This window comes from Poecile atricapillus, chromosome W (genome assembly GCF_030490865.1).
Source record: "Poecile atricapillus isolate bPoeAtr1 chromosome W, bPoeAtr1.hap1, whole genome shotgun sequence".
NCBI classification, from domain to species: Eukaryota; Metazoa; Chordata; class Aves; order Passeriformes; family Paridae; genus Poecile; species Poecile atricapillus.
The window spans coordinates 39294441-39308280 of record NC_081288.1 but is presented as its reverse complement, the minus strand read 5'-3'; the positions used below and the strand labels follow the sequence as shown (position 1 = coordinate 39308280).

Below are 13840 nucleotides of genomic sequence, written 5' to 3'. Positions count from 1 at the left end.
TACATCACATTTAATACTTCTCTGTAATAAAAGAAAAAAAATTCGTATTAATGTACACAATTTCAAAGTGTCCTAGAAAAGAAATGGTACTAACTTGTATAAGGGAGATTACTATTTGTTGTCTTGAGAAGACGAATGGGAAATACTTGAGCTGCTAGTGTTTGTAATAGTCTTGATGCTTTTACCTTCTGAATTTTAGGAAGATACTGTCAAATCAACTAAGTTTTATTGGTTCTTCAAGACTTGGAAAGGAAGAACTGAAATGGGAGGAACAAATGTAGTGGAGTCCCTGGGAAGTGAACAGTTACTTAAATTTAGTATACTGTTGGTAGATATTTTGCCTTGCTCTGCAGTACAGTTTTCTGTGGACAAAAGTTTTCTGTAATACCTTGATTTGATTAATGTAACTCTTGCCAGTGGAAGTTTCTTGTTGCAAGACATTTGTAATCATATAGAAAAGGAAAATAAAGTTGCTTCTTAATTTCTCTTCTGTTGAAGATTTTGTATTGTCATCAAAAGTATGGTATTTACTGAATGCATTTTAATCTAAGGTAAGCATTTTGATAAATCTTATTTTTTTTCTTCAAGATATGGAATATATGAACGATGCAGAGAGTTGGTGGAAGCGGGTTATGATGTTCGACAACCAGACAAAGAAAACGTAACTCTTCTCCACTGGGCTGCAATCAACAACAGGATAGATCTGGTGAAGTATGTATTACACTTTAAGTTAAACAAAAATTAATTATATCCTTAAAAATGTTGATTTCTTCTATTAAGATAACTGAATGTCTTCAAATTTAATGTGTCTAATTTGTCCTTTTTTCCTTGACAGTATGTCAATGCTCTTGTCTGTTACTGCATCTCTACCGCTGAGACATGCAGCATTGCATTGTCTTACTGCTGTTTACTGGAGTGCATGTAGCTACTGGTGTGTCTAACTGTATCTAAAATTTCCTTCTCTTGATGCAGTTCTTGCACTTCAGATTCCTCTCTCTAGGGGATCTTGAGATTTTTGTTTATATCACTCACCTTATTGTGTGCTCGATCACTCTCTCTTTTCAAGGCACTAGTTAATTTTATTTCCTCAAAACTAAATTATTTAGTGTTTTTTCATTTTGTTTAAGCCTATCACATCTTTCCCCGATGTTCTCAATTTCTCCTTTATGTGCAGTGAATAATTTCATTGAATATGTTGGCTATTAAGCTTGGTACTACAGAGATGAAGTTGTCTCTTCTTGTGATGCTAGATCTCAGTGCTTAGTGGGTGACTATGTAAGTTTTTTCCAGAGAACCAGCTTAGCAGCTTGTCTGTGAGGAGTGCAGGCTTGGAATTAGACTTGTCTTATTTTCAGTATTTCTTCATCCCATCTATTGTGAGACTTCAGGTTCAGTGTAGATAACCGTTAAACCCATTGATAAGGAAAACTACAGAACCTTTTCATCTTTCTGTAGAATCAGGGATGAGTGTTTACAATAAGATTCTGTTGTCATCATGACACTGATCTATTGGTATCTCTTCGACTGAGTTTTGTAAAAATGCAAAAAATGGCCTTATGTCTCTGTAGTTACTTCCTACATTTCCCAATGCCCTGTGCTGAGCTTTCTCCAGACAAGGATTTCTCTTCTACTTTTCCTTCTTCTAGTAACAGTGACTGCATGCCCTTGGCTTCATCAAGCACTGAATGCAAGCTGAGATAGTTTTCAAATGCCTGCCAAAGACTTAGTGATCCTAATGTGGAGATCAGTGGAAGTATTTTCTTCTTAAGGCGACCTCTTACGAGATCTGCTTGCTTTGAGTATAAGTAGTTTACTTAAATAGGACTTGCATGCCTGGCATCTTCTAGTGGAAGCTTAGATGACTCACTGAGAGTGGGATTGCCCAGTTCTTTCTTTCTGCAGGGACCTTCTCATCTAGCACAAATTTCCTTCTGCAAGTTCTGCTTTAGACAAGGAGATCAAGTTCTCAGTCTGGTTTTGCAGAAAAATCTTACTGTTTTTGTATACTGGAACCAAAATGCAGTGATAAATCTCAACCAAGTCTAAAAACAACCTTAAAGAAACATAAAATGTTATTCAATGCACCATCTGGCGGGAGATTGTCGCCTTGTCTTATCCGAGTTGTCAAACTGCAAATTCTTCCTTCTAAATAAAACCTACTAACCAGTAAGCAGTTCTGCTGTCAGTAGAATCTGAATGTATTCTGCCTTTCTGCAAGGACCAGTATTTGAATGAAGACAATCTGTTTAGTGTTCACCTCCCTATGAGTGGCTGTCACATCAGAGAGATGAGTCCAAGCTTTGACTGAATTTCTCTGTGCTGTCTCCTTATCTAGACTAGATTTCCTTTGGAGCTCCTTTCCAAAGGGGAATAAATAGCTCCTCAGTTGGTAGCTGATACTTCATTGTAACAAAATCACTTTGTTTCTTGACCATATAATGTGCTTTGTGTTTTCACCTACGTGGGACCAAGACTTTCACAAAATCTTTGTTTTTTTCTCATGAAGAAATAAAAAAAACTTCTGCAGAAATATGTTAAAGTTCTGTTCTTTTGGTGTTGGAGACCAGTGGAGACTGGCCTGCATCAATCAGAGCAGATCTTGTTTGTCTTTTACACTGTTTTTTTCACTTTCGCAAGTCTGTTGAAGTACTCCATTGTGTCTGATGGCTGTAAAGCAACTGTATAAAAACTCCTTTAGATGTGTTTAGTCTGACACGCGTTCCGTTTCAGTTCATAAAGTTTCCTAAAAAGGCTGTTTTTGAAAAATCATTCTCTGAATCAATAAGCACTCTAGAAAATGAAGATAGTTACTTAAGAGTAGCGTTTTTTCAAGTTGTTCTGTTTGTTGCCCTTCTTCTTGCCATGTCTTGAAACACTTAGTAGAGTTTGAGATGCCAGAAATTCAATGCTGAGGATTTAAAGGACAGCTCATGTAGGTATGAGAGCAGTGTTCATACATACCTGACAGTATTTTCAAAGTGAAAAGTCTCTAGGCACAGGTACTAGAAATGTGCAAACACTTAAAAATCTATAGCTAGGTAGTACTTTTCAAAGGTTAGACAGTGGTGAATGAAAAACTAGAAGCTTTCTGGGAAGGCCTGTATTTAGAAACATTAATTTCTTTCTAAATTATGCATTTTCTTTCACAAAGGAAAAGTAATCTTGCCAGTTTAGTGTCCCAGATAAAACAGCAATGAAAACAGTTCACAGAAATATTACAAATTACTATGAATATGAATTGTTGCTGTTAAAAATAGGTAACTTCTTTTGTTCTTACAAATATCTTTTAAAAAATGTTCTTGAGGGAAAAATAATTTCTATCCCACCATTTAGAAATATTTTTTAAGTACTCAGATAATTTTTGTCCTTTGATTAATAACAATTGCAAAATATGTGAAAATCTCAGTCTTTCACTAAATGTGTTATTTAACTTCTGGGATCGATGACTTCAGCAGGGTTATTCCACTGATGATATAAGCTGCAAAAAATATATAATGGTATATAATTTCACTATTTAGCCAAAATTCTCTAAAAATGATAGCCTTTTAGCACCATAATCTTTTACTAGTAAATCAGAATTCTGTTTAATGGAACAGCCCCATAATATTTAAGAATAGTTTATTAAATACTTCTGTGCTAGCACAGTTTGTACTACTGTATATAGCAATTATTCTGTTTTACCTTAGAATAAAATTAGGAAATAGCATAATGTTTGAAACACAGTAGGAGGCATCTCAAGTCCCCCAACCCATGTCAGAAATGCAAGAAAGTTGAAAGTACATGCATGACCTCTAAAAAGGATAGGTTATATGAGTGCAAGAAAAGATTCTGGTCTTCTGATCTCCAGCTGTCTATTTTGCATAACATCAAATGGGCTCATTTGTGTCCTTTTATTTAACCAAAAAAAGCAATAATGTTTACTATTTCTGTTATTCCAGATACTATATATCAAAAGGTGCTATTGTTGATCAGCTTGGAGGAGATTTAAATTCTACACCACTTCACTGGGCTACACGGTAGGAAAAAATCTGAAATTTTCTTCTCATGGAGTACTGATAGTTTTATGAAATTTTTGTATTTTATGGGAATAGTTTGTACTAGAATTTATTCAGTCTTTGATAACTGGGCTCACTGTGAATGTAGTAAGTTTGAACTGAAGGAGCTTTCAGCATTTTTGATATAGATGAGGATGATTGCTACAATAGGAAAACAAGTTAACCTTACTCTTACTTCTGAGATCTTATTTTTGTCAAGTCATCTGAAGTTCAGTGTCACTTTTGCAGATGGGTCGTGGGATGATTTTGTGTGACATTGTCCTTGCAGTGTTCTATTGCATATGTGGATTCTTTTAAAGATGTACTTAAAATCAGGTTTCTTGTGAAGAAGATGGTCAGAGAATGATCAGTGGTTTGAAAAATTGAAGACAGCCTTCAAGCAGTAGCTGCTATTACAGACAACCACCTGGAAATAGGTGGGAAAGAAACAGTGTCCATATTAATATTTTTAACTATAGATGGCAAAAGGAAACTTGGAATATTAGCTTTTAGAAGATTTAATGTATCAAAATAATGTTTGCTGAAGGTGAGGACTTGCTTGTTAGCCTTTATTAAAGATTTTAGCTTCCATATTTCTTTTTGTTACAGAACACAAGTCTGTGATTCTTTGTTAATAGCACAAAATCTTGACTGAATTTCCTGGTGTTCATTCATAACAGTAATCAGTTCTGAGAAGCATTGCCCAAAGCAGCTTCTGCAAAATTGAAAATTTTGTTCATGTCGGAAAATGTGTACTGGCACTTAGGCAACGTGTCTAAAAGAAGGCTATGCCTATGCTCATTATGCCAAAAAGATACATAAACTTTTAAGATAGTGTGGAGGAAATGCAGACCTTCAGTTTTCCTTTTTTTCTCCTATTTTTGTTTTACTACAGTTTTTAATCCCCACAAAAGTGAGAGTATCTAGCGAGTTTGACATCTCTTAAAATAGCAGGTTTCATATGTGATTTGTAACAAGTCATAGTAGACTAGATTTCTCAAATATAACTTGATTTTTTTGTTGACTGTCTTTTTTGCTATGCAGTACAGTTAAGCAAATTGCATGTGATGAGTGCACTATATGCATAGAATTTCTCATGTGAATGAGTTTGCTTACTCACTTGGAGACTCAGATCGTGGCAGTCGCTGTTTTTAACGTACGAGTTAAAATGTGGGAGTTCTGATAGTGTAATTAACTGCTAAACATACATGTATTTCATTATTCAAATTTTAATAGTTTTCCTGCTTATAGTTATTCAGTTGTTTGTTTTTTGTGTTTTGTTACATTTAGACAGGGTCACTTATCCATGGTTGTACAACTGATGAAATATGGGGCAGATCCGTCGCTAATTGATGGAGAAGGATGTAGCTGTATTCATTTGGCTGCCCAGTTTGGACATACTTCGATTGTTGCTTACCTGATAGCAAAAGGACAGGTAAATTTTAAGTGATACCATATTTAAATAGATTCTACTAAAATTTAGAGTAGGAACACAATTAAAACTTAATCCTGTCATTAAGGAAATGCAAAATACTTGCTTGAATAAGAAAAAAAGTAATTCCATGTCCTTTTTTGTAGACTGCAGTGTTGATGTGCCACCTATTAAATTAATTCCTGCAACAGTTGTCTGAGTACTTCGGCTTTATTCATACCTGTTTAATGTAGTATATAGAAATTATAATTCTTTATTTCTAATGAATTTAATAATTAAATGTAACTCTGACAATGGTAGCAAGCATTGTAGAATTCTTCATAGAATCACCAGTTTTACATGGATAAAGAATCTAGTAACATATCAGTCAACAACTTCTGATTTATTGCTGTTCCTAGTTATTTACATCTATAAATAGAAAACAAAACAATCCCAAACCTTCTTCCCAGAACTCTTGGCCTGATGCCCTCTGGCTTTGATTGGAAGTGAACCCACTTTCATGCCAGCAAGTACTACTCAATCACAGATAATGAGTGACTATGATGTTGCTCATAGGGTAGTATCATGTAAGAAGTATTCTAGTTCTGAAATTACAGTTTAATTATTTCATACTCGTTGTTCAGCTATCACTCTCATAGTTTAACTAGCACTTACTCATCAAGTACATTATTTTTTATTCTCGGAGTTGCAATTTTGTATGTTAACTACTGTCTCAAGCTGTGTAGGGTCACCTGCTGAGCTAGGGCCTAGAAGTAGGTGGCGTCTAGGTTGGGAGATGCCAGAGTGGTACCAGCAGCCCTGGTTAGTGGTGCTGTGATCCATGAGCAGTAGATACCAAACTACCACATAAATGCCAAACTACCACATGCTCCTAAGCATTGTCACCTCAGTTGCTGAGGTGAGGAATGCACTATATGCAGGAGGAAGGAGAGGCTCCTTCTCTCCACCAAGTTCAGGCCAGCGTTAAGACACTGAACCAAGTGTTTGATTTCCTAGACCAACTTAAAGCACATTGCTTAGAGAGTTCTAAGTCCAGTTGTGTTCTTTGTTATGACTGTCAAGACTGAATGTGTGTTTGATGGACTAGGTATTGAGAACAGAGCTTTCGTTTGAAGGAATGAAGTAGGTTTAGTTCTGTGTGTTATCTTCCTTATTGGTCTGTGCTCTGTTCTGTGGTAATTTTACAAAATCTCTGCTTCTGTGAAAATGTTACAAAATCTCTGCTTCTAGTCAGTAACTAGCACATTTTTTCTAAATTAAGAAATATTGTCAGACTTACATCAGCCTTACTGATAAATCTTCTTTACTATATGCTTTTAAAGCCTTTTTTACTTTCCCTGGGAGGCAGTTCATGTGAAAGGGATCTTTTCCTTATGGAGAATAGGATTCTGAACAAGGATGTGATGGGTCTCTTCTGTAAAGGTCTGTGTTTTGTGAAATAAGCTGTAATGGTTCTAAAGAGGATCAAACTCCTGGTTTCTTTCTATGTGATTTAATGTAATTCTGAGTGGGATCTCTTGATGCAGTATGTGCTTTTGGAAAGCTGTATTTTATCACAGTACCAGTTTGATGGCTGCTTGTTAAATGTTCTGGTAAGCCTAATGCTGCTCCAATGTCTAACTGCTCTTCAGAATCCTTTCTTGTCGAGGCTTGCTTTCAGAAAGTAGTTTTAAAAAGCAGAAGAGTTTCTGCAACTCCTTTTCATGCAGAAAACTTTCTTCCCAGTATTTTTCCCTCTGAAAACTTTTTGTGCAATCTTGTATTAGTATCGTAGGATTGTCTGGTTATCTTTGCATGTGCAAAGCCTTTTCTCTTTCAGAACCATAGTTGTTCTGAAACATAGTTGTTGTACTTTAAAAACAAGAGTGAATTTTGCCAGTTATGATGTACAGAATTCACACTTGAACCACATGCAGAGGGCAGCAGTATGTGCAGTTCTTCATCATTGCATCACTTATTGTTGGAATCTTTGGTTCTTGCAGTGCTTTTAGCTTGTCCTAACAGCACAGGCGCACCCCTCCATGAGCAGTGATCTGTCACTGAGAGTTAAACAAGTGTTGGGACACAGCAGAATGGAAGAGGAGTCTCTTAATATGAACCACTTGCTGAAGGTTTACTTTTTTGCCTCAGCCCTCTCTTTGGTAAAACACAGGAACTGAGCTTCCTTTCTAAAATGTCTCACTTGATCTGTGGTTATAATAATGATCTGGAGAAATAACAAGGATTTTTTTATGAGGGGTTTGTTGGAGTGTGTGTCTGCTATCCACAGCTACATCTTTGTTTCAGCTGTACAATAGTGTGCAGGTCAATCTTAGCTGCTTTGCCTCTCATTAAAGTTCCTTGGAAAAGGTATCTGCTTCAGCCAACGAAGTAGCTCAATATGAGTAGTAGCTGTAGCATGCCTAGGTATTTTATGTGCAGGGAATACTCTGGAGCTCATGGGTTTGGGTTTTCTCTTTTAGCTGAGTGTCACCTAGTGTGCAAAGTGTAGTTTGGATTTGTTAGGTGGAGTCATTGAAGGAATTGTTCTACTTATATCCAAACACGTTCCTACTGTCACAAAGAGGTGCTTTTCTATATGAAATCTAAAGATGAAAGAAATTGTTCATGTTGCAGGAATTTGTACAATCCTCCAAGTATGTTGTTCACACTGTGAGCTGTGAGTCGGTCGTGCTTCTCAAGGGTGAATGAACTTGAGATTGGGCTGTGGTTCTAACTTGCTTCGTGACTTCAGCTACAGGGAGTTAAAGGCAATGCTAGCAGTTGCATGGTCCTGGTAGGCACACAAGGATCTAAGCTGTACAGGTACTGCGGGTAGACAGAGTTGGATACTGATCTCAAACCATGTTACTCTTCTGAACAAACAGTACAAGCAAGTAAATCAAGTAACTGTTCTCCTCTACCAATGGTGTTTTTTAATTTTTTTTTTTTTTAATTAAGCAACAGGATAAAGCTCATAAATATATACTTATCTGCAGGCTAGAGGTGTTTTAAAAGCAATTATTTGGAGGAACTAAATTGGATTTTCTGGGAAACAACTGCTAGTAGGTCAGGCTAGTAGCAGCATGAGTAGTGATCCCAGGGTACTGGGCATTTTGTAGACTATTGGAGCAGAAGAGGTTCTGGGGATGACAGAAAGCAACATCAGTCACTTTCTGGGTTTTTGTCAGGAATTTCTCTAGCAGGAGACTTCATTGAAACACTTCTCAATCTTGTTTTCCTAGTAAGAACTGGGGGAAGCAATGTAGGAAATGCTGTCATGGCTCTGTTGCCTCTAAGGGAAGCTCTTATCCTGCATTAAGTTCATGTGCACTGATTTTGTTAGTGCTGGTCTGTGAAATGCCCGAATGTGCTTGAGAGTCTAATCTGCCTCAAAGTATTTAGGAATTACCAACTTCCCTAGTCAGGAGAGGAACGAGATTGTAGATCAGTTTTATTTCTGAGGAGGTTGTTTTTATTAATGCCTTTTTTTCAACCTTAGAATTCTCTGGCACCCATTAACTGGATATCCATAAATACCTTTGGAATGCAGTGAGCTAAGGAAAATTGCTTTGCATGTGGAAAAATAGGTGCAACTAACATTTAGTAGGATGTAGGATTCAGACAGTGGTATTTATAGTAATTTATCAAGTATCTTTTCAAATATTGGTGCATTATTTTAATTTTCTTCTGCTTTTTAATGCAATAATACACTACTATTAATCTTCAACATTAAAGATATATATAGGTAAATTAGAAATTACTGGTAGTACACAGTGTGACTGTTTCATAGTTTCCAAAATAGACTGGAACAGTTATTTTTTGGCAATGGTGGCGCTAATGTTTGTTTTCAGTTTTTTAAATACTGTTTGAGTGCTAAAAGCTTGCCAGTTTTTCTTCCAATTCAGATGATTAGTCTTAGAACACTGTTTCTCATTGCAAATGTTGCATCTGCTGGATCTTGAGTATGCTTACCTCACCAACTTTTTTTTCTTTTCTTTTTTTTAGGATGTAGATATGATGGATCAAAATGGAATGACACCTTTAATGTGGGCAGCTTACAGAACACATAGGTAATACATGCACTTTTGACTTTACCTTAGTGTTAACCAAGTGGCACATAGTAGTGACTGGTTTGGGGGGTTTTTTGGAAGTTTCTTTTTCTGTTCTTTCCACAGTTGCCATTTTATCTTTTTTCATTTATGTTTATTATGAATTCATCCCACTTGGTAGCTCAGTCCCACACAGCCACTTCCTCACTCCTGCTAGGTGACATGAGGAGGAGAATCAGGAGAGTACAAATGAGAAAACTTATGTTTTGCAATAAAGATAGTTGAATAGATAAAGCAAACCAAGGAATTAATTTGTTGCTTCCCATCAGGAGGTAGAAGTTCAGCCATTTCCAGGTCAGCAGGGCTCTGCCACCTGTAACAGTTACTTGGCAAGGCAGGTGCTGTAACTCTGAATGTCCTCTGCTTCCTACTTCTCTTCCCCAGCTTTTATTGCTGAGCACACTGCCATGCAATATTGGATATCTCTTTGGTCAGTTGGGGTCGGCTGTCCCAGATGTGTCCTTGTGTGTTGCGCTATATTAGGAATGGCAAGAAGTACAACATGACCCTCTTAGCTGCATTGTCCAAGAGAGCAAAGTTTATTACTCTTGATCTTCTTTTTATAGACAGGTTCGAGAAAGTCTGAGAGGTAAAACTCTCATTGGTCATTAAAGCAACACATCACCATCATTGGTTAAGTGGAACACCACCCCTTGGCTGTTTCCTAAACGCCACCGGCAAAGACTGTTGTCCTTTACCAAGGACTGTTTGGATTCTTTCTTATGCTTTCTCAGGCCAGAGTGAGAAGCCTGTGTGACTTAGTTTCACACAGGCTCTGTTCCCTGCTTGCTTTCAGCATCCATACTTGTGCACCCCCAATCTGCTCACTGGTGGGCAGCATGAGGAACAGCAGAGGCCTTGATCCTGTGGAAGCAGTGTAAGCAATAGCTAAACCATCCCTGTGTCATCAATACTGCTTTGGTCACAAATCCAAAACACAGCACCATAGGAACTACTGTGGAGAAGATGAACTCCATCTCAGCCAAATCCAGTACAGTGACTTTTTCAAGAGAGAAGGTACTATGAAGTGCTCACTAATCCTTCCTGTGGTGGTGATTGGAAGAGACTGATGAAAAATAACACTTCTCCAAAGAACAAATGTTTGAATTAGACTCCTGTTTGGAAGGGCCTATCTCCATCAATTGTTGGGAGGAACACAAACTAGCCCTTACCAGTATCTGCCATTATCAACATTCTCATCCTATTTTATTTTCACCTTCTGAGTTGTGAAGTGGAAACATAACATGTTTTGAACTAGCATTTTTAAAGTATATAATTACTGTAAGTCTTTTAGTAGTGTTAGATTTTGGTAAACACAAAACCAGAGTTGTAGAACAAATTAATCTTGATACCCCAGAATGAGATGTCTTAGAGAGATCCTTAAAAGTCAACAGAATGGTGGTTGGTTTTGGTGGGAAGAGATTTTGAGTCATTCATAATTGGCAGCAAAAAATGTCACTTTATTATGGGTGTACACAAATAGCACTTTGCCAGGTAGTGTACCTGATCAACAATCTTCATAGAAATTGAATGCATCAGCAGTAAGTTAGGATGTATTTGAGTTCATCTGTAGATCTAACAAGAATTTTCTTTTCTAGTGTGGATCCAACGCGATTACTACTTACATTTAATGTTTCGGTTAATCTGGGAGACAAATACCACAAAAACACAGCATTGCACTGGGCTGTGCTAGCAGGAAATACTACAGTTATTAGTCTTCTCTTAGAAGCTGGAGCTAATGTTGATGCTCAAAATATTAAGGTAAACGTTTGGTCTGTTTTAATTGTAAGTGGTTTGAGGCAGAAATAACAGAGCCTATGATAAATCTCAAGAATAGGTTATTTTTGTGGGTATTGTGGGATCGTGAAGATGGAGCAAAAGCAAAGATGCTAATGTGTCTTTTGGCTTTTTTTCCTAACAGTGATGCATAACCACTAGATTTGCACCATAAAAGATACTCAAGTAAATAATGTAACAATGATTATTTGTGTAAATGTAGGGGAGTGGGGTGTGCAGTTAGACTGCATGTGTGAAGATTGGTGTATTTTGTTGCAAAACTGGAAACCTGACTGAATATTTTCTAGTGAAGGGGTAACTTTGTTGGAGTGAGATGTGAGACATCTCTGTCCTCTTCCAGAGAGCTGACAAATGTTCTAGTTGTTTTCCCAATGCCAGAAAGCAAACTGGAGGCCTGAAAATGCCAGTAGGAACAAAATAAGCAAATGGGCTTTTTTTATTTGCATGTGAATTTAACTTGACTGATTACCAGAATTTCTTAACAATGAATCTAGATTCTGTACTAACAGCCTATCTCCAGCATATGCTAGAGCAGTGAAACAGCTCTTAGAATTTCTGCCATAGACTTGGAGCTTCTCCAGCCTTGGAAGGTGTACCTTTGGAATGTGGTTCTGTCTTATTACTTACAGATACTCTGTATATCAAATTAGCTGCATTTTGCTACCCAAGCTGTTTCATCTGTGGTGTCAGAGAAGAAATCACTTTTAGAAAAATAATTCTCTAGTCAGTTTGTCTTCAAATATTTGTATTTTCCACTTACAGAGTGTTACAAGCAGAGTGGTTATGCTTGGAAATACAGCTGTAACTTAATTTACTTTTCCTTTCACCGTTTTTCCTACTGATTAAGATGGCCGGGGCCTATTTTGCTTGGCCATGAGTGATAGAAATATATATATACATCCATACATGTATATACACACACACACACATCCACCATGTATATATATATATATATATATATATATATATACACATACATACACCCATGTATATATATGTATATGAAGTACACATCAGTTTTCTTTTTAAGGGAGTAGCCAAATTTTGCTGGCATCTTTCTAGATTTTACATCCACTTCAGAATGTTAGAAATGTTCATAATCAGGAATGAAAGCTCATTAGAAGAAATCACCTTTATACACGTCTAAAACAAATCAGCTACCTCTTGCATGCACTGAGGTGAATATATATTAATTATTCCTGGTCTGTAAGGTCAGCTGTGTGCAGGAGTTATGCTTCTAGTCTCACTTCTTGTGTTGAAAAGCTATTTTCCTATGCCAACAGTGGTAAAAAATGAAGGTATTTTCATGGAAAAAAAAAAAAATTAGTATGTCATACCGTGCTTGTCTTGACAGACTGATTAGTATGACAAGAGTTCTGAAGTCATCACCTTACCTACATTTCTGGACTCTTAGGAAATCTGTAACAAAAATTTGTGTTTGGCTATATGAAAGAGTATCTGCTAGCCTGAAGTAGTTCATGGTCTTGCCTTCCTTATTGACAGACAGCAGCAGTCAGTAGAAAAATAGGTTTTTGAACCTGCTGGATCATGATATCTTTCCAGTCATGCCAGAAGACATGTGTCTGGTTTCACTGACCACTGCTTGTCTTCTGCAGTGAAGCTAGGTTTCTTGCATGCCTTCCCAGGTTTTTAGGCTCTTCAGAGGATCAAAATCATTTGAGCAGTAGCAAATTTGCCGTCCAGACAGTGACTTTATAATGGATGCTGATTTAAGTGGTAGTAGGTATATAGGAAATAAAAATTAGGTTGATTCTTAAAGTCAAATAGGAACTCAGTTTGGTACCCCTCCTTTGACTGTTCAGCAAAAAAGTTTTTTTGAGCCAGAGACTAATTAAGTGTTTGGTTCATGTTTCCTTAGAAATAAAAGGAGTTGTGAAAGGCTTCCTTCTGATGCAGTCAGTTCCAGATTTCTGCAGCACTAGCTAATGAAGTCCTTTTCTCAGATAGTCCATGGAATTGACCAAGAATGGTGGTATGACAGCTGAGATTAAAGAAATAGATTGGCTGAAAGCTGTTCATATTCTTCAAATGATGAAGTGACTGAAATATTAGATGTGAGCTTTGACTTTGTTATCAGTTCTAGTCAGTCTGTGTTAGAAAGGCATGTGCTGCTGGCTGCCTAGGCTTGGAACAAATTGGGACCAGTCATCTCAGTACGGTGTTCTTTACTTTGCATGACAGTTTGTGAAATATTTGAACAACAGCACTCCTATTCTAGAGCAAAGCCTGATACAAGCAGCGAGTTAGTCATGTTTTGTTATTTACTCTCTTTTTATTACGCTGTACAAGAAATTAATATTTTCCTTTCAGTAGTAAGATACTACTTTTTTGTTTTTGAGAACTAGATTAATGTTAGAGTTGGAAGCTGCTTTTCAGTAATCAAAGTAGAGTGGGTTTTTTTGTTTGGTTGATTTTTTTTTTCTTAAGGAAATTATCTTGCCATACCAGTAGACAGATAGGACAGA

General features: G+C 36.9%; 1 protein-coding gene across 2 annotated transcripts in view; it reads left to right on the top strand.

The window, feature by feature from the left end:
* Positions 1-13840, top strand: part of LOC131591777 (palmitoyltransferase ZDHHC17) — a 64714-nt gene that overhangs the window by 24427 nt on the left and 26447 nt on the right. For both annotated transcript variants that reach the window (XM_058862822.1, XM_058862821.1), the window contains exons 3-7: positions 589-711; positions 3939-4016; positions 5325-5469; positions 9454-9518; positions 11156-11318. In XM_058862822.1, the coding sequence (XP_058718805.1) occupies positions 589-711; positions 3939-4016; positions 5325-5469; positions 9454-9518; positions 11156-11318 (574 nt within the window). The remainder of the gene's footprint in view (positions 1-588; positions 712-3938; positions 4017-5324; positions 5470-9453; positions 9519-11155; positions 11319-13840) is intronic.